The sequence below is a fragment of the Mastigoproctus giganteus genome, chromosome 4, assembly GCF_048544385.1.
Source record: "Mastigoproctus giganteus isolate SK-2022 chromosome 4, ASM4854438v1, whole genome shotgun sequence".
NCBI lineage: Eukaryota > Metazoa > Arthropoda > Arachnida > Uropygi > Thelyphonidae > Mastigoproctus > Mastigoproctus giganteus.
Genome location: NC_143578.1, coordinates 193,664,714 through 193,686,651, shown reverse-complemented (window position 1 = coordinate 193,686,651; position 21,938 = coordinate 193,664,714). Strand labels below are relative to the sequence as shown.

Here is a 21,938-nt window from a genome sequence, read left to right as displayed (position 1 = left end):
AGATCAGCATTTAAGGATTTAACAGTGGATACTCGAGAAGTTGAAGCTGTTTGAGCATGGCAGGGTTTCCCAAAGTGGAAGGTGGAAAGTAATGTGCTATCACCAGCAAAACTATCGGACAAGATTTCCGATCAATGGAAAAAGGCCATTAATATACAAGAGGAAAAGAGTGGGAGAAAGAACTGAACCTTGGGGAACACCGGCATTAGTGGAGAAGTTAGAAGACAGAGCTGTCTACCATCACCCGCAGTTAGTGGTCAGAGAGAAAACTGATTACCCAATCACAAAGAACAGCTGGCAAACCATAGGATGGAAGCTTACTTAGAAAACCTTTTTGCCAAACACGATCAAAATCCTTTGGAATATCAACAGCAATGGCATGAGTTTCGGCAAAAACTTTTCCATTGCATTTGTTCTCTTCAAGAGGAGTGTTTTCATTTACAATGGATTTCCTCAGCCTACAAGTTATTTTTTGGTAGGAATTTTTCCCGCCATAAAGTGCGGTTCAAGGTGTGTTGGTCGGTTAAACCTCAGGCTGTCGTGCATTCCCGTACTCCATCCACCCATATCCTCCCTTCTTCCAGGAGGTATCCATTCCAAGATAGCCTTTGAATATCTGGTTTCTTGCATCTGTTTTACATATCCATACCACGTTAAATGCTTTTCTTTGATAATGTTAATAATATTTATTTTTCAATTCCATTTTCTCTCTCTTCCAGAAGTTCTTGCATAGATGTACATAAGGCAGAATATCACCAGTGGAATGACACTGACGGAATCCATACTGGCGATCGTTGACCAGATGAAAGATTTCCAGTGAGTTGGCAGTTAATTGATTTCTCCATTACTTTGGAAAGAGTAGAAGTAATTGCAAATCGGACGATAATTAGATGGAAGGAATTTGTCACCTTTTTTAGGAACTGCCTGGATATGAGCAAATTTCCAAGCAGAAGGAAAAATATCTTTGGAATAAGAAAGTGAAACAAGACAACACAAAACAGGAGTAAGTTCATGGGCACAGGTTTTGAGAACAAGTGGAGAAATAACATCAGGAACTGGAGCTTTCGTAGCATTGGACTCATCAAAATTCTTCTTACATTCTTTTGACGGAAAACAGTCAAAAATAGTTTTGATGGAAAACTGACGTAAAAAATAGTTCCCAGTACACTCCATTCATTGAATGGAGTGTACTGGGAACTATTTTTTTTCCCAACTCAATACATGAGTTGGAAAAAAATAGGTTGCTAACAAGTCAGCTTTATCTTTGGCTGATGTGGCAACAGAACCATCTGGTTTTGACAGAAGCGGAAACAGAGATGGGCAAAAATTGCGGCCAAGCTTTGGAAAGACCAGAATGCTTAATGAGGAAATGTACTTTTATGCATATATACGAGTTGCGTAAGGAAATGATCATATTTTTAACTGGAGCAATCAGAAATTTGTGATTATTTAAGTGATGAAATTTGGTGCTGTAAATTAGCTTTTCTAGCAGATTTATTCATCCAGCTTAATAAATTAAATATCAGTATGCAAGGCCCATAGGAAAATTTACTCACTTCTACTGACAAGTTGTTTGTCTTTAAAGAAAAGTTGAGTATATGGAAAAAATGAATGTATAAATGAAAAAAAATTTAGAAATGTTTTTTGTTGACTGCTAAAATGAATTATACTAAAATAATTAATGTAATAAGCAAAACATTAGAGCTGTTAAAGACAAAATTGAGCATTACTTCCCATCCCTTGATATCAAAAAATATTTGTGGGTAAGAGACCCATTTGCAGGAAGAAACCTTCCGACATTAGAACTTCGGAATCTGCAAGAGGAAGAAGAATTGGCTGAGATCCGTAGCGACAAGCAGCTGCTGGAAATTCACTTTAATAACACTAATATCAGAAAATTTTGAATCAATATTATAATACATATTATTTATAATTTTTGTTTATTTTTATTTATAATATATATAGATATTTAAAATATATATATATATGTATATATAATAAGTGTCACAAATGAAAGTAAAATAAAAAAATAAATATAGATGGAGACGTTATTAATCACAAAATGCCAAGCCTAGTTGAAGAGAAAAAAAGAGAAAGAATGTTAAGAACCTATAAAAAAAAATAAAATAAAAAAAAAATAATAAAAATAATCATTAAGTAGAATTAAATCTGAATTAATGCCGAATTAACAGGCTAATCATATGTACAAAAGCTGAAAGAAAAAGAGGGGAGGGTAATAGAGATAAAAATTATAAAATTCAAAAATAAAAATTAAAGAATTAAAAATTGGTACATATATCAGGTATTTCATCAGGGGGCTACATCTGATCATGTACCAAACACTGTGTTTCTATGCAAACTCATGCTGATGGAGAAGCTATTAAAATGAAATAGATAAAAAAATTATTTTTTAAAATTTTTTAATCTCCAGAAACATGAGTGAGGTAGCCCCAATGCAGTGTATTTAGATTAATAAATTAAGTAACGTAGTGTATTTAGAAATAAATTGAGTTGATAGTATGTAAGAACGCAAACGCAGTGTGTTTAGTTTAATAAATTGAGTAGAAAGTATGTAAGAACGTAAGTTTAAATCAAAAGTATGTAAAATTTTCTGTTTATACTCCGGCACGACAACCAAGTCAGTAGAGTTTACAATAAATCGTCAATACAAATATTTATCGTATTTAGTAGTCACGGGCTTGAACCCCGGTCCACTCAAGGAACGCGTGCTATGCACTCTTGCTCCTGACCATTGGGCTACGTCAGGCCTAAGTTAAATAATAATGAATAACAGGGTAGCGGTATAGAAAAAGGAAGCAATGCAAGATAGGGGAGGGAAAAGAAGTTAAAAATATAGAGGCGAAGATAGTGAGAATAAGAAAAGTGAGAATGTCCGAATCACCCTCGTATTACGCTAATAGTTCAACGGACGGAAAAACGAAGAGCAGAAAGTAGAAAGATGTAAAGAGAAGGAAAAGAGTTTAAAGGATACTAGGCAAGCTGAGTGTGTAAGTACCCAACCTCATAGAGAGGTCCGTGGCTGTGAGAGCGTTAGTAGAAGTGGAAATTAATACCGCTAGTTTTATTCGGACATTCTCACTATCTTCGCCTCTATATTTTTTAACTTCTTTTCCCTCCCCTACCTTGCATTGCTTACTTTTTCTATACTGCTACCTTGTTATTCATTATTATTTAACTTACAATACTTTTGATTTAAACTTACGTTCTTACATACTTTCTACTCAATTTATTAAACTAAACACACTGCGTTTGTGTTCTTACATACTATCAACTCAATTTATTTCTAAATACACTACGTTACTTAATTTATTAATCTAAATACACTGCGTTGGGGCTACCTCACTCATGTTTCTGGAGATTAAAAAATTTTTAAAAATAATTTTTTTATCTATTTCATTTTAATAGCTTCTCCATCAGCATGAGTTTGCATAGAAACACAGTGTTTGGTACATGATCAGGTGTAGCCCCCTGATGAAATACCTGATCTATGTACCAATTTTTAATTTTTAATTTTTTTATAATTTAAAAATTTTTAATTCTTATTTTTGAATTTTATAATTTTTATCTCTATTACCCTCCCCTCTTTTTCTTTCAGCTTTTGTACATATGATTAGCATGTTAATTTGGCATTAATTCAGATTTAATTCTACTTAATGATTATTTTTATTTTATTTTTTTTTATAGGTTCTTAACATTCTTTCTCTTTTTTTCTTTCAACTAGGCTTGGCATTTTGTGATTAATAACTTCTCCATCTATATTTATTTTATTTTGTGACACTTATTTATATACACGTATCCTGTTTTGCTGCTTGGCGCATTCAGGTACACGTACTGTTTTTCCTATTTTTTTTTTTTTTTCACTTCATTTTTTTCTTCCACTTCTTCGTTTTCATATTTTATGTGTATATATATATATATATATATATATATATATATATATATATATATATATATATACAGGGTGATTCACTACCAGTGCGACAAACTTGCAGGAGGTGTAGAGGGCACAAAGATGAATCGGAATCACATAGCATTGCAGGATCCGAAATGCCTTTGTCATGCAGTAGAGGACGTTGAACGGGAGGTCGCGTGAACAGCAATCCCGCTGGAAGTCAGCATCTGCGAACCGTTTCTGTTGAAAAAACCAAGTAGCAAAAGTCCTCCGGAGTGGATAATCTGCAGGGTCCAATGATTGGACGCATTGCAGATGGTATGAACTCATTTGATTTGTTTACAGTGGATTGGGAAATACCCAATCGTTGGCCTATCGCTCGAGTACTGTTACTCGGATTGCCTTCTGCAAGAGGTGAATCGTATAGGAAGCCATAACCAGAAACGTCATGGGAAAGTAGTAGAAGCACAAGAGGCAGAAATGACACAAGACAGTAATTAGTGGCAAACATTTATTTGACATAATATTAACAATGGAGTACGAGATGGATGCATTTCATGATGTTACAACAGATGCTCGAAGGTTCCACCATGAGACGCGATGCATGCATGACACTGACGCAGCATGGATTGGCAGACACGGTCGAACACACCTGGAGTTTCTTTAGTAGCAGTAGCGCAGATGAGTCTTGCCACAAGATCCACTTCCGTCTCCACAGGCGATTCATACACGATAGATTTCAGGGCCCCCACAGAAAGAAATCAAGGCTTGATAAACCAGGTAAACGTGGGGCTAGGCAACGGGTCCACCACAAGCAATGGCACGTGTGCTGGTAGTAGGATTATTCTGGACGGCATTCAACACACTTTCTTCCATGGCAGGAGTTTGCGTCGAACGTGGTCTGCACGCACTACTCCTATTACTTCTAAATGACCCATAATTGCACAAATTTTGATGCACACACGCAAACAAATGGTGGTCCAGTACATGTCTGTCTGGGAAGCGGTCTCCATAAATTCGTTGAGCTGCTCATCCATTGCCCTCTGATAATCCAAACACTAGGTGCATGTCTGCCAGCTCACAGTTAGTATATCAATGCATGCTCTTCGTGCGGCGACTACTGTTTGAATGAGTAAACCAGAAATTTTCCCTCTCGCGAACTGATGAACAGCGCCGTCTACCGACTTACGGTGACATTTCCAGTTATGGGTTCCTATGCGATTCACATTCCTTTAGATGTTACCTACCTCCCCTAAACATTTGTACCAATATTTTTGAGACGCCCTGTATATACATATATATAAATAGTGATTGTAATGTGACACAAAATTTTAGCATATTTAAAAATGTGCTGCAACTATGAAAATGTTGAGAAACACTGGCATAAGGTAACAAACTGAAAAAGGATAAGTCGCAAGAGATGTGAAAATTTGCTTTCAGCCAGAAAGTAACTGACTGTTGGAACAAACTATCATCTAATGTTAAGAAAGTGGGTAATTTGCATACATTTAAGGAAGAATTAGAGGGGATGGACAGTTGAGATGAATTTTTTTTTGATGACGTATAAGATTTCTCCCACTAATCATTAAGCTAAAATAACAGATCTGTTATATAAATATTAATAAAATAAAAATAAATTTTTTTAATTTTTAAATTACATTATATCCATATTTCACTCTTAAAAGTTCGTCCTTTTTGGATTATAAAATCCAAGGAAGACCCTTGACAATAAACTCCAGAGCAAGACTGTCGATATTCAATAGGTCTTATGATATAACCATTCGGCAAGTGCAAACATACATGCACAATTTCCTGTGTGGGCTCTGTAAAGCCATATAAGGTAGGGCAATAAAGTTCCAAGACGACTGGTGCTGTTGCGGTCATATTTGATGAGTCTGAAAATAAAAGGAAGTGGTATGTTGTAGTTCAAACTTCCTCCAACAGATAGTATTACAGATTTGTCCAGTAGGCTAACAGGCTAAATTAATAACAAACATAAGTAATATTAATATTGCAGTAATATTAGAGCATCAAGTAACAACCAGTTTCGTCAGCAGCATACATATTCCATGTCATGATTTTGTAATGGAGCAAAAATATGAAATTTTGCTTCAAACTGGGAAAATCTGCAACAGAAACATATGAAATGTTAAAAACTGTTTATGGTGATGAAACATTAAGTTGTACCAGTGTGTTTGAATGGGATAAGCAGTTTAAATATGGACATGACTATCTTTGCAATTACCCAAGTAGTGGGCATTCATCAACCTCTCAAAATGAAGAGAGTTGGAAAAGTTTGGGAAACTGTGGTAAGAGATAGTCATTTGACCCTCAGAATGCCTGATGAGTTCGATATGAATAAGGAGATGATTTGTCAAATTCTGCATGAAGATTTAAGGAGAAGGAAGGTCTACACAAAATTTGTGGCACACAGCCTCATGGACAAGTAGAAGCAATGAAGAGTATCATCATGCAAAAACTTCATCCAGACTTGTCAAGATAATGCTAATTTCCTCAACTGTATTGTCACTTGAGATGAGTGTTGCATATTTTGGTACAATCCAGAGATGAAGCATCAGAGCACGCAGTGAACTTCAAAATCACTCACACGGCCAAAAAGTTTCACTTACAAAGTCCAAGATCAAGACAATGCTGATCACGTTTTTCAACAGAGTGCAATTCAAAAGGAATTTGTGAGGGGGGAAAAAATTCATACAGGTGCTTCAAAGGTTATTCAAGTGTATTTCTCAGGTGAGAGTGCAACTTGAGAGAAAAGCAGCTGTTTCTTGTTGCATGAAAATATCCTCACCCATTCTGCACTTGTTGTGAAGACATTTCTGATGAAACATGGCACTGTACAGATCAACCATCCATCCTACTCACACAATCTACCACCAAAGAACTTATTCCTTTTTCCCAAGATGAAAACTGGCCTCAAAGAAAAGATATTTCAGACTGTTGAGTATATAAAGAAAAATGTAACTGCCAAACTGAACATCTCTTTGGATGCCTCTGTCAACTCTTTACAGAAACTTTTAGAACAGTGTAATAAGTGCATCTGATCAAGTGGTGATACTTTAAATAAAATAATTTTTTAGCTCATTCACTTTGTGTTCTTTTTATTGCACCAGTCTAGTGCAATAAAAAGTCAATTGTCACACCTCATATACATATATATTTTGAAAGTTGTTTCAACATAGTGTTAACAAATGACATCAGTATGTGTACAGATTGTCTTGAAATTCTACAGGGACAAGCTTAGAGTACCTGTTTTTATATTTTTGATTTTAAAAACTCTGCACTGGAAGAAACCATTCAACAAGGTTCAAGATAACACGAAGTTATGCAAGCCAAAACTGAAATTCTCAAGAATTCAGAAGGTAATAAAACTGAATCAAGTAATAGGTAGATAAATGAAGAGTAATATTATAGCATCAAAAAAAGTAAAGACTAGTTTTATATTCTAAAGTCTTCTTTTAAACTTTTTAAAAACTGAATTTTGATTTATATTTTGCTTTTGATAACACTGGTTACCAAAAGCAAAATATAAATCAAATTAAAATTTGCTGATTAGCACTTGTTTTTGAATTACAGTTGAGGTCTTACATCAGCAAGTTACTCTATATTATCAACTAGCTGTCGGCAACACCACAATTTCAGTACCACCACACTCTTATCACAATATAAGTTGTCGCCGCCTCAAATGTGTCTTCAACTCTGTTGCAATGATCACCGAATATGGCTAGGAACTGAGTGATTTGTTCTCAGTTAACAGTTGTTCTCTGTGACATTCCTAATTTTTGCACAGTATTTGGGTTGTGTAAGATTAATATGCCCTGTAATTGTGTGAATAGTCTGAATGATTTCTGTTACATATGTGGAGAAGTCACGTTTCAAAAAAAAGAAGTGGAGAAGATGCTTCAAGAAAGTGTCCCTTAACTTGAGCCATAAAAAAAGACCTACTTCTTGTACTTTGGGTGTAAAGTAGGCGACCAGGACAAGAACTGGGCTCCAAACATATGCTTCACTACCTGTTCATCAAAACTTAAAAGGGACGTTTTATGCCTTTCACAGTGCCCATGATATGGAGGGAGCCAACAAATCACGTAACAGACTGTTACTTCTGCATGGTACCTCCCATTAGAAAAGGGATGATAATGAAGAAAAAGTGGACAGTGACGTACCCAAATATACCATCTGCAATTCGTCCTGTGTCTCATGGTGAAGTACTATTTCTGAACCACCCAACCACTTTTCTGTACACTGTGATGAAGATGAAGACACTGATGAACATCAACTTGACATACATGAATGAAATATGGCAGCCATCTGTCAAGGGATCCACCATTCTGTCCAAACATTTATCCTTCTGAACCATATAAGTTCACAGAAAGTGAGCTTAACGACCACATCAGGGATCTCAAACTGCCAAAGAATAAGGCAGAGCCTTCGGCCCCGAGGCAACAACAACGGAATCTTCTAGATAATTCTGTGAAAGTGACAACATTTCATACTTGAAATAAAGACTATGATAATTCTGTCAAACATTAGAATATCAACATCCTCACTGTTGATATTCTAATAGCAGCAATGAACACGAGGCACATTCCCAAAGAATGCCGACTATTTAGACTCTTATCAGGTTAGCTTTAAGGCTGTGTTATTACACAATGGAAATATGTCTTCAATAACTCTTGTGTATACCATCCACAAAAAAGAAACAAGCAAATATAGAGAAGGTTCTGTTAGGTGTTCACTATCAGATGTATGAGTGGCAGATATGTGGTGATTTAAAGGTTCTTCCTGCTGAACTGTGGTGCCATCAGCGATGAACATGGTGAGCACTTCCATCAAGACATCGCAACGATGGAACAAAGATACAAAAGCAAATGGAGTGCCGCCATGTTAGCCGATTATTGTTGAAAGGTGAAAAGGAATGTTCCCAAAGCTGAATACAAGCAAAATGCGAAAAGGTCCTGTGTTTGATATGGGTATGTTTGTAGCTACATCTTGCTCCACATAAATAAAAAATACCTTGTGTAAATATAAAAAACTACTTTTTTCGAAAACAAGAGCCAATCTGCCATTTTAAGCCCTATTTCAATGTTTAGCACCCCAAAATGTATAAAGTAAGCTTACTTTCAAGCCCATAACAAGATATGATCCAAAATTTGTTGTTCAGTGTAATATCAGCAAAAAATTGTAAATCCCTTGATTTTCAAAATTTGCTACACAGTGTTAATTATTGGCCCCCCTTTCAACAAAATCTATATCTATTTTCATTATAATGAAAATAAATTTCTTCATAGGTTGATACCCACACAGTAAGTATTGTACACTGAGGAATATATTATACCCCAGTTCATAGAAAATGGGCAGCAAAGAACCTTCTCTGCCGCCCCAGATCTTCCACACAAGAGAATATCTAGGATACTAACTATTGTGCAGAAGAGAGTATTGGCAAATGGATGCAAAAAGAAGAGAGGAAAAACAGTAAGTGAAAGACATTTGTGGAGTGATGAAACTGGGAGCAACAACAGCAAGAATATTTTATAACTAAAAAGAGACAAAATAAAGGAGATGGTGCCGACGTGTTTATGGGGCTTTACTGCACTGTACAACAAGAACAAGGAATGAAATAATGGATAAGCCTGATTACACTGGATTAATAGAAGGAACAAGCATCCCTATTAGTTCCCTCATTAAATACAGAAGGCTCTAATGTTTATCTGATGAGCTCAAGAAGAAAGTTGCTAAAACAACAGATTTAACTGTTTTATCAATAGATTTAGCTGGTACAACAGATTTAACTTTCAAATCAAGTCATGGATGGTGTGAAAGTTTTAAGCACATGCAGATTCCGTGCAGAAACTTTAACGAATCATTAATAAAGAAGGGTGTTCACCTAGACTGATATTCAAGTGTTGGCATAAGTATTTTGAAAGAGAATGCCTCTTCTTTGGATTTATTCCTAAGGAAGAAAAGGTACCAGGCTTCAAGGCATCAAAGAATAAACTATACTGCCTACCAGTGGTAACCATTATAGTGGCATAAAATTAAAGCCTTTTCTTCTCTACTACTCAAATTTCATGAGCACTGAACAATTTAAACAAGAACACTACCTGTTGTCTAGCATTCAAATCAGTAAAGCGGCAGATCTTCAGAAAGTACATAACTACCTATCTATGCCAATTCATCATTTCATATTGTGTAAAAAATAATCTCAATAACAAGATTGCTTTTCCACATTAATACTTCTGGTTGCTCTACAAATATTAATGAGGATTACGGTGATATCAGAGTAGTGTTTTTGCCTCCAAATACCACCTCCCTCCTTCAATCACTGGATCAACTTATCACAGTAACAATTGAGGTTTACTACCTACAAAGGTGGCAATAGAAGGAACATCAGTCTTTGGGAGGCTAACTGAAAGTAACATGAATAGCATGTGGAAAATGCCATTACTTACTGAAGTATGCTCATTATTTCCATGGGTTTCAGGAAGATATAAGCAACGTTCACTCTGAGGTTGTATAGTAATTTATTAGTTTATTAGAAATTTTGCACTGATTAGAATTCAGTTTAATTTATGTTAATAAGGAAAGATTATGGAATTTTGTTATTAGTGTAGATTAATATTTCTGTTCATATAGATTAACTGAAATTTAGTCAGTCATAGTTTGCTACAAGACAGCAATTTCAAGATACAGGGTTGGTTCCTGAAATTTTGATCATGCTGTGTATATCCGAAACCCTCTGATTGGTTGCCAAATCCCAGAAAATTCACAAAATAAATTTCACACTTACAGTTGTGTAGTATAGGAATTCTCCATCACTGCTACCATTATTTGTGTGTTAATTAATAACTATTAAAGCCTAGTTAACCTAACAGGCCACTTTTACTTTGTTAAATATGATGTTTCCATTGTACGGTAATTATGGTATTTTCATTCTAAAGAATGCTTTCTAAATAAGCAATAAACAGTTCTTTCTTTTATGAAAACCTTAATTATTATTAATATAGAAACGCACTGCACTTAGTAAAGTAAAATAAAAACAGAATTTTCTTTAAGTGTTAAAACCTTAATAAAGAAAGTTACAGAAAAAAGTTGTATTTATACTCTGATACGAAATCAGGAGTTCAGAACTAATCATTTTAACAAGAGTACCACCATTACTGTATTTAGCAGTCATAAGGGCTCAAACCACAGTGACTTTAAATGCATGTGGTATTGCAGCACTCCTATGTTGACCTGGTGAAAAGACTTGGAATCGGTGTGAAGGAATGGAGTTGTGGTAGAGGACATGGCATTAATTGGTGATTGCCTAGGGTGGTGATGTTTGATGACAAGACCTCCATATGATCATCTGTATCATCATAATTTAAGGGAAGCTCACCATAGCTATGTGGTGGGGGTTCAGCAAGATATGATTACATTGAAGAAGTCAGGGGTGACGGTCAAGGTTCTTCAGTTGATGTCTAATTGAAAAAACTGGGATGGGAGTGTTTTTCTAATTTTTCTTTATGCTTCATAAAGCTTTCTATAACAATGAGTTGCATAATTGATCACTCGCTTAAATATGTAACTTCGAAGCTGATTTCATCTTAGTCACTCAATTTCACTCAATATATTTAGCTCTATTCTAAAACATCAGTTTCAACAGTATTTTTGTGTATAATGTTTTTCCTTTGAATCATCATTTCCCTCGACTTTAAATTTTTTGTGCGCTCTCGCTCTCTCTCTGCCAATGGGAGAGATCAAGAAGATGTTGGATCTCACTGAAACCTGCTTGAGCTACTAATAAGTTACTTACCGAGGGTTCATGTTGAAATATAACAATCCTTCCTCCTTTATCACCTGTTGCCAACAGATCACCATCTGAACTGAATTCAACACAGGAAATAATATCAGCTGAAAACAGAAAATCTTATTACATATATAACTTGATATCACTTAAACTGCATATAGTAACTCTTAATTTTACAAGAGGAATTAATCAGTCATCAAAAGCACTTAACAGTTATGGCAAGTTGGTTAATAGGACCATCACACGACAAGAAATAAGTTATATAAAATATTTCACTTCTTACACAATGCATTTCATAAATAGTACAGATGTCCATATAGTCACTATGCATCTCCATAAATAGCAGGGGTGCCATGAAAAGCTGATCCACTGTTTACAAACAGAAGCAACCTTGTCACATGCAAACAGTAATATCTCTCTCTCACCTTATCCATTTATCCCTAACCCAAACTTCAAATATCTGCCACGTGGCAAATCAGTTGGTCATAGTTTTACCAGCTGAGGTAGCTTTTTGTGGTAGAAAAAGAATTTAACAGTGGTGGTGAATATACAGTAACCTCCTGCATTCTTTAAAAGTAGTTTGTAAAATAAAAGTTTGTAAATAAAGAATGATTCTCCCATAGATATGAAACATTTACAAAAAATAAAATGTTCACTCCAAAGAATGGATGATAACATATGATGAAATTGCAAATTACCAACTATTTCTTTTTAAGTAAAAGTGATTTTGTTTAGAATAGTCTAATTTAATTTATTGCCTGGGGAAACTGTTTTTGCTATTCTTTCATTAAGTCATTTCAGTGATAATAACCAGATACTAAACAACAAACTTTTTAACAATATGTTAAAATAATAAGATTTCCACTGCAATATACAGTTCAAAGTGGATTGAATTTGCAGAGTCATATACCTATGAGTTAATTGAAGTGAGGTATAGAAGTATTTTAGGTAAAGAAGCCGGCCTCCGTAGCCGAGTGGGCAGGATCGGGAGTGCAGTAGCACACGCTCTTTGAGTAGACCGGGGTTCAAGCCCCTGACTGCTGAATACGGTCGATCTGCCAACCCGCACTGGACCAGCGTGGCAGATTATGGTCCATTTCCCTCAGCATGAATTGTTGAGGAGGCTTCCATCCTGCAGTGGGTTGATAATGGCTGCACTTTACTTTTTTTACTTTTATAGAAGTATTTTTACTTGGGGTGGGGAGGAAAATTGTATTAAGGTTTATTACAATGGCTTTGTAGTATGCAGAACAGTTATTACTGTATAATTTAAACAGATATAAACAAATTAAAAAAGTAACACTTTTATATCTTGTGCTTACAACTGGTTAAACCTCAGTCCCCACTTCCTTCTACTAGTTTGTTTAGGGATTTATTAGGTGCATTAGCAACTATGGTCATAGTGTGCCATCCTTCAACTGGTCAAACAGTAATTGACATTAACCTAATGGAAACAAAAAACTCTATAGGATAAAAAATATAGGATAAAAGCTAAAAATATTTTATTCTTACCCATTTTGAACTTTCAAGAGATGTGCTGACAAGACACAAAAAAGTTCATAAGATTGAGATAACAAACAGTTCATAAATTGAATATTCATAAACTGGAAGCTCACTGTACTGAAAAGTGCAAAATGGGAATCTGCTGAATGGTTTCCCCCACAGTGATCATATTCTGCATCATAACTGCAAAAAACAGTTAACTGTAAAGTAAGCATCTCCAATAAAATTATTGGATAGCTGGTTATTATCAGTGGAATCATGAAATGACTTCATGAAAACACAGCAAAAACAATTTCCCCAGGCAATAAATTAGACTATTCTAAACAAAAATCACATTTACTTAAAAAGAGAATTTGGTAATTTGCAATTTCATCATGTGCTTGATAGTGAATTTCACCATAAATATACTTTATATAATGTGCTATACTTAACTGCTTACAGAGTATATGTTAAATATATAAAATATAGGATAAAAGCTAAAAATATTTTATTCTTACCCATTTTGAACTTTCAAGAGATGCACTGACAAGTCACAAAAAAGTTCATAAGATTGAGATAACAAACAGTTCATAAATTGAATATTCATAAACTGGAAGCTCACTGTACTGAAAAGTGCAAAATGGGAATCTGCTGAATGGTTTCCCCACAGTGATCATATTCTGCATCATAACTGCAAAAAACAGTTAACTGTAAAGTAAGCATTAGTAAAGGCATATGATTCAAGGAAGCAAGCTTATACAGCATTAGCAAAAAAAAACCCCAACTCATTTCACACAACCATTCCCCCTAAACGTTTGTCCAATTTTTCCTTGAATTTATTTAAGCTATCAACTTCCACAATAACAGAAGTTGATAGCTTAAATACATTTGTTCCAGCAATCAACCACCTGCTAGCTAAAGGCAAATTATCCAAACCATCTATTCTACAACTGTCCTTCCTCTATTTGAATTTATGCCCCTTCAGGTTCATAATCTGAGAATGAGGAAGAAACCCATCAGCACTGAAACTGCTCAACCCATTCAAGGCCTTATACACCTCAATCAGATCACCTCGCAGTTGCCTAGTCTGCAGAAAATTGCAGAATTTAAACCTTTCCAGGTAAGAGCACCCCTTCATTCCCATCACCAATTTTGTTGCCCTTCTCTGTACTCATTCTAGCAACTCTACATCCTTCCTAAAATGAGGCCTCCAGACTTGTACACAGTACTCAAGGCATGGCCTAACCATTGCCTTATACAAAAGGAATAATCACCTCCCACTCCCTACTAGCTAAATTCCTGTATATCATTGAGAAGACACCATGACCTGCTCTGACAGCCTGTCTGCAATGCTCAGAAAACTTCTTGTCTGACTACATAATTACTCCCAGGCCTTTTTCATTTTCTACCACCCTAAGTGTAGTACCACACAGTTGGTACGTTCCTCTGAGGTTACTTCTACCCATATGAAGTACTTTGCATTGTCAATGTTAAACTTCAGTCGCCACTTCTCAGCCCATCTGCCCAACTTTTCTAGATGCTGTTGCAGTATCTTACTGTCAATGCTGTCATTAACAACCCTGGAAACCTTAGTATCATCTGTAAACTTGGACAATAAGCCTGATACACCTTCATCGATATCACTGATAAATATACAACACAATGGGCCCAACACCAAACCCTAGGGAACTGCACTAATAACATTAGTCCACGAAGAACAGTGTTTATCAATTACCACTCTGTCTTCTCCCACTCAACCACCCTTACATCCATTTTATCAACTTGTCCTTAATGCCATACTGCTCTAATTTGTACAGCAGTCTTCCATATGCAACAGTATCAAAAGCTTTCCTGAAATCCAGGTACAGCCACTCCCTGATTAACGTAAGGGTTGTGTTCTGCGGAACTCTGCAAGTCAGATTTTACGTAAGTCAGAATTTCCCCCCATGCTTGTGCAGCATTCTCAACTGCTCTCGCTGAATTGATTGAATCAAAAAAAGAAATGTTCAACGAACATGTGAATAGAATTATTTATTGTATTTATTCAGTTTATCTCGTGCATAGAAAAAATTACAAAAGCATGCAATTTAAAAAATTTTAAAATCATAAAATTACAAAAAAAGAGAGGAGACAGGCATAGCGTCAGTAAGTTTTACCTCTTGAGCATCATTGCTGGAATCGACATCTTCAGCTGATAAGTACGCCGCTGCGGAGTTTGAGGGCTGTGGAAATTTAGAAGGGGTCGGCTGCTCAACCTTACGAAAGAACATATTAATGGATGACTGGATAGTGGCTTTTTTCTTTTCATCATAGATTTCTTTGTAGCAAGCAAGCATATCACTCATCCATCTGTTAACTTTTAAGAATTGTTTGCTATCAGGATCCATCTTCTCAAACCTCGCCATTGCCATCTCTCTGGTGATAAAGCATCTTGGCTCCTCATTTGGTTCATCTTGAGCTTTGTCAGCACTTTCTTCTTTCACTATCACTGCGTGCAAGTCAATATGTTCTTCATTAGATAATTCCTTCTCTTCTTCCTCTAACTCCTCCACACCTTTGGCAACAACTTCCAAATGAAATAGCTCCGCAACCTTCACAATCTTATCTGTAACCTCTTCATATGATTCTTCTTTTTCGAACACTTCAAAGCCTTTTACGTGCCGTGGACATATTTTCTTCCATGCACCATTTAAATAACTTTTAGTAATTCTGCCCAGGCCTTATTAATGTGTAAGATGGCATGGTAAATATTGTAAGATTTCTAAAAGTCTCTTAACGTAAAATTTTTCTCACTATCTACTGCAGACAATGCCTGAGCAAATGTTGTGTGTAAATAGTATGCTTTTAAATTCGAAATAACACCCTGATCCACAGGTTGGATAAGTGAAGTAGTGTTTGGCGGTAGATATGACTCTCACGTTCGAATTGAAATCATCTAGATGCGTAGATGTCCAGAAGCATTACCTAATAGAAGCAAAATCTTGAAAGGAATGTTGTTGTCTTTACAATATTTTTCAACCTCAGGAATGAAGCAGCATTTAAACTGATCCTCAAAGAGAGATACTATTATCCATGCTCTATGGTTTGATCAGAAATGCATGGGTAGGGTGGCTTTATTGATGCCCTTAAATGCAAGAGGATTTCCAGAATGGTATACAGGCAGTGGTATTAAATCTCCCACTGCATTAGCCCCAAGCAAGAGCGTAGCCCTATATTTTGAAGCCTTGAAACCTGGCACTGTCTTTTCCTCTTTGACAATGTCTGTTTGATCCGGCATTTTTTTTCCAATACAGAGCAGTCTTGTCAACGTTAAAAATTTGCTGCGTTGAATAGCTGCCTTCATCAATAATTTTTTCCAACACATCACAAAATTTGTCTGCAGCTGCAGAATCAGCATTGGCAACTTCACCGCATACCTTAAGGTTTTGGAAACCAGCATGATGCTTGACCTATTAAACCACCTGTTGCTTGCCACGAACTTGGCTTGAGGTTCGTCGTACTTATTAATATCCTCATAAATACTTCTTGCTTTTGCTTGAATGGCTATTGGGCTCAGGGGCACTTGCTTCTGAATCTGATTTTCCATCCATATTATTAGCTTATTAATAGCTAATAATAATATAGCACCCGAACGCTGTTTTGTGATCACTGTTGATCTTAAGTGGGTTGATCCTTTGACATGTTCTTTTATACGTGCACTGTCCTTTAAAATAGTATTCACTGTTGAAGCAGCAAGACCTAATTCCCTTGCAAAAGATGACAGACTTTGTCCTGCTTTGTGATTTTTTTTAATCATTTTCATCTTCATTTCTAAATCAATTTTGTTTTGTTTCCTGGCACTGCCAGCACTTTCACTTTCCATTGGTCCCTTTCCCTTCATCATTGTAATATGTAAATAGGAATGAAGAGATAGTTCTGAAAATTTGTTTTTTATATGATTGAAGATTTCAGTGAAGGGGAACTCATTTCACATAATACAGTAACGTAAAAACCCACAGAATTCCAGTTATCAGAATTATCGCAAATTCAATAAGATAGTTTACTACCAGGTTTAATAAATTGTGCTAACAGAAAAGCCCAATAAACTGGAAAGTGCAAATTGTTTTTTGGTTGTGGCCTCCAGAAACGTGCTTTAGAAAAATAACACTAAGGCTTTCAAAATTGATTCTTATAACAGGAACATATGATAACAATGAAAGGGTAGGCATAAATATGACCTTTTAGAGAGATAAATAGCTTAGTAATATAGCGAAATTTAACTTCCAAGGACTTGGAATGAATTAAAAAAAAAAAATAAAAAAGTTATAGGGTTCGACATCACGATATTTTCACAATACCTCCACTTATCCCTACAGATGCAAAATACCGGCCAGCAAAAACTTACATAAAGTTGAATTTGCGTAAGTCGGGGAGTTCCTGTATATGATATCAAAATTATTTTTTGCATCCAGCTCCCTTGTAACTACATCATAGTATCCAATCAAAATGGAAGGCTTCCCTCTAGCAAACCCATGCTGTGTTTGAATTATTACTGCAGTCTTGTCTAGATGATCTTGCAATACTTCTTTAACTAGTGACTTCATTATTTTCCCCAGAACAGAGGTTAAACTAAGGGGTCTGTAATTACTTGTGTCACCCTTTGTTCCCCCTTGATGAACTGGAAATGCTTTTAATATTTTAAGTTCTATTAAAAATTGAAATAAATCAATCTTGAAATTACTTGGTGCTTTGTGTCTTCACAAAGCACCAAGTAAATGTCTACATCTCTATCCCTATAAAGTGACAGTGTGTGTGTAGAAACTCAAGGAAGTAGACAACAAGTACATGCACTGTTAAGAATAGGTATGAAACTACTGACGGTGGAGATTATCAGTAATACAGTTTCAGATGGAAAGTGGCTTACTTATTTAAATGGAAATAGTCTTATTTATCCAATTATAGACAAAATCCCTGCATATGGTTAACAGAAAATCTGCAAACATGCTACAAATTAGTGTGCAATACACCATCTCACATAGGCAGATAATTGGCCCCATAATATATGAGAAAAAATGAGCGTGAAAATCAACTTCACCCCTTCATTTGACACACAAATGAAGATGAAATCAGCAGTATATATTTACAATGCCATCCCACATACTTGTATGTCTGTAAGTGAGGTAGCATTGCAATGACAGTAATGCAACCACTCTAGAATGTGTTTGGAGACACTCATATTTCTTATTTTCACTTTTTTTTTTTTCATTTTAAGAAATGTTTATAGGAGTTGTCATTTATAGAAATGCACAGCAACTTTTTGGACACACTGTATTATAAATTTGTAATTGGTTTTGTAATATTTTTTACTACATAAAAGCCTAAGTATTATATAGCAAATGCTTAATGTACATAAAAGCATATTCAATTAATTAAATTTTGTAAAAGCAATAAACAGCTGTATGTGGCATTTTCAAAAATAAAACTGAGTGCTGCCAATAGCAGTTCAATACACTCCACACAACTCAACTCATATAAATATGATGCTTCAAATAGCTTAAAAATTATAGTGTCTATTAAAGTGATGTTAAGTTAATTTATTGCATTCTTTCAGTACAGTTCTGGCCTCTGATATGTATCACTGATTGTGCTAGAACTGGAGAAGCAATTAATAAAAAGTATGAATAAATTGCTGGATAATATGAATAAATACAAACTGTACAACCATGGGAATACCTTTCCTTCAGACTCATATTCTTTGAAAGGATATGAAATTCATAACAAAAGTCACTTTTCGTAAGTACGAAACCCAACAAATGCAATTTTTTCTCCAGATACTATGTTTAAATCACAGTGCTTAAGTTTTGCAGGTAGCACCTGGATTGTTGACCCCTACAACAAGGCATGGTGTGTGTGTGTGTGTGTGTGTGTGTGTGTGTGTGTGTGTGTGTGTGTGTGTGTGTGTGTGTGTGTGTGTGAGAGAGAGAGAGAGAGAGAGAGACAGACAAGTTTCAATTCCCCTTGATGTAGAGCTTAAAACACCCATAAAAAAAGTTAACCTTTAATTTGGGATGTGAAGATGCTGAACCAGGAACTATCTGACTGCAACAATTCAGAGATCAAGAAAACATACAAAGTAAACCAATATTGGTGAATCAAGCAGAGCCTATGCTGCCAGTGCTGATGAGTGGATTTCAAACTGATGACATCACAAATAGTTATCCTTTGTTAGACATTTAACTGCTGTGAAAAGGGACGCATAATCAGATATTACCTTCCAGGTTTCCAAGATGACAAGTGTGAAGAAGTAAGGAAACAAAGTAGTATGCTGTTTTCTACATTAAATATGGACAGCAGTGACAAATGGAAATCTCCCAAATAGAAAAATCTACAAACCTTGTTCTCAACTGCGTGCCTCAGCACTTTGGTATACTACAAGTCTGGAGGACTCATTTTAGGAAAGATGTTGCTTTTATTTGCATTTGTTCCTAAAGCAAATCTGTAGGAAAAAATTGCAGAAAAGAGTAACAAAATTAGGTGAGGGCAAAAGAGTATCTTATATGATCAAAATCTTTGTCATAAATTGGAAATTCTTTACAGTATTTCCAGTTTGGCCAGTAGCAATTTAGCCATTTTCTTGTTAATTACAGTTATCAGTTAAAAGTCAATTTAAATCAAAGAACACACCTTTAAAAGGCATGCACTGAATTAAATCTGACTAGCCTGAAGAGCAGTGAAGTTATTTCCAACAGGGCCTCTCAGGCACCCAAGAACTTGCATGTTCTCCCAAGGTGTCTTTAGCGCTACGATAGGGGAAAACTCTGGGGGAGGGTAAATATACACAGCACTATCTCCAACACATGCTTAGTGAGCCAAGCTACAGCAGGGTGTATCTGTCATATCAGTATAGATGATCTTAATATCACACGTTGGTAGATTTTTTTTTTTTTTTTTAAACTATATACAAAACATGGTAAAGTTTGCCACAAACCTTGTGGAAAACTTTACCATGTTGTGGCTATAGAGGAATAACATAAATACTATCTTATTACTGTGTAGTTATAGGGTACTATTGAAGTTTTCATCTATCAACCTGTCATGATGTGAATGCTTCTGTATTTACCTCTCATTGGTCTTTTATAATTGTGATTGACAACGAAGATGGCCTTGATTAATTTATTTCCAGGAGGGTAAATAAATGAACTGTTTTTATATTTATAATTGCTTTGAAAATTGACATAAGAAGGTATACCCTCAACCTTTTTTTTTTTTTCAATTTCAGCTGGTATAGATCCGAGATTCAAGGTTATACCTTGAATCTCTGATCTATACCAGCTGAAATTGAAAAAAAAAAAAAAAAAAAAAAAAATTGTGGAATTTGGATCCAAAAGTGTATTAGTAATGGCCGCATAGTGCAAGAAAGCCTATGACTTATGCTGCACCAGCCAAAAAAAAAAAACTGAATAAAACAATGATAAAAAAGAAAAAATAAATAATAATAATTAATAAAAGAAAAGGAAATTAAACCTATCATCCTATGTGCTTCCCTCACCCGAAGGTACTATCCAGATGCCCTTTGAATTTCCCCAAACTGTCAGCCTCTACCACCCATGTAGGCAACTTATTCCAGTAATTTATAACTCACTGGCTAAAATAAAACTTCCTGCAGTCCAATCTAAACATTTCTCCCCCGTAACTTGAATTTATGTCCCCTAGTTCTAGCATCATTTATAATCTTGAAATTTTCGTCCTCATTCATTTTACTGATGGGTCTCAGAGCCTTAAATACCTCAATCAAATCTCCTCTAAGGTGTCTAGTTTCCAAACTCTGCAACCCACATATTCGAAGTCTTTCTTCATAAGGATGCCCTTTTGCCGATCTCACCAATCCTGCCCTAGTGTTCAGCTATTAAGCAAACTGCTAACCATATCAGTTCAAATTTTTACAAAGTCCAAATGGTCCAGAAATCCACTCATGAAAGGGTTAAGGAACATAGACCTACATATTTATTGTGAATTAGTATCGTAGTTAAATAATTTTTACCTTTCTTAATAAAGAACTTATATATTCCACTGTCGTTTTATTGAATAATCCTATAATTTCCATTATATATGATGTGGATATACTTTTAATGCAGCCAGCTATGCATTACTTATTTAGCAGTAAAATGGAAATGGCCTTTATAAATATTTTAGAGAAGAAATAAAGATTGTTCCTAATTTTTGTTATGTTACCTTATTTATTTTTGTTACTTTTCTCACTTGCAAATAGTTATTGCCAAAATTGCACTTGTAGAGTATTTAGAAATAACCTTAGACCACATGGGTGAAGTATTATCTTTTTTTTTACCAACTTACTGAAAAGTAGGAAATCTATTGAGTGTAAATAAGGGAGAAACAAAAGTGATTGATTTCAGCTGGAATTCCACAGGGATGATTCTCATTCTGATTTCAACCATTTCTACAATTACATCATAATATAACTGCATACATAGACAAGGTCTATCCCGAAGACTTGAAAAATAAATTTCCATTTGTTCCTGATATAGATGAGAACAGAAGGGCTTCATATTCATTGTGACAGCTCACATATTCAATTTATTGAGTGCTGCCAGATTTTCAGCACACAGTGCACAACAGGCCATGTACTTTTAAGGACAGCATACAGGTGCTTGCAGCCATGCACACTAACCAATGGACTACTGCAGCCCCTTATCTGTAACACAAATGATTAACTATATGAATAATTCAACTTTG

The 21,938-nt window shown here is 35.3% G+C and overlaps 1 protein-coding gene across 3 annotated transcripts in view; it reads right to left on the bottom strand.

Moving 5' to 3' along the window:
• LOC150087293 (serine/threonine-protein phosphatase 2A 55 kDa regulatory subunit B beta isoform-like) overlaps window positions 1-21,938 on the bottom strand; it is a 217,783-nt gene that overhangs the window by 99,816 nt on the left and 96,029 nt on the right. For all 3 annotated transcript variants that reach the window (XR_016546876.1, XR_016546877.1, XM_090371959.1), the window contains exon 3: window positions 11,730-11,827. Coding sequence is in view for 1 of the 3 variants with exons in the window: in XM_090371959.1 (XP_090228085.1) it covers window positions 11,730-11,827 (98 nt within the window). In the remaining 2 variants the exon portion in view is untranslated. The remainder of the gene's footprint in view (window positions 1-11,729; window positions 11,828-21,938) is intronic.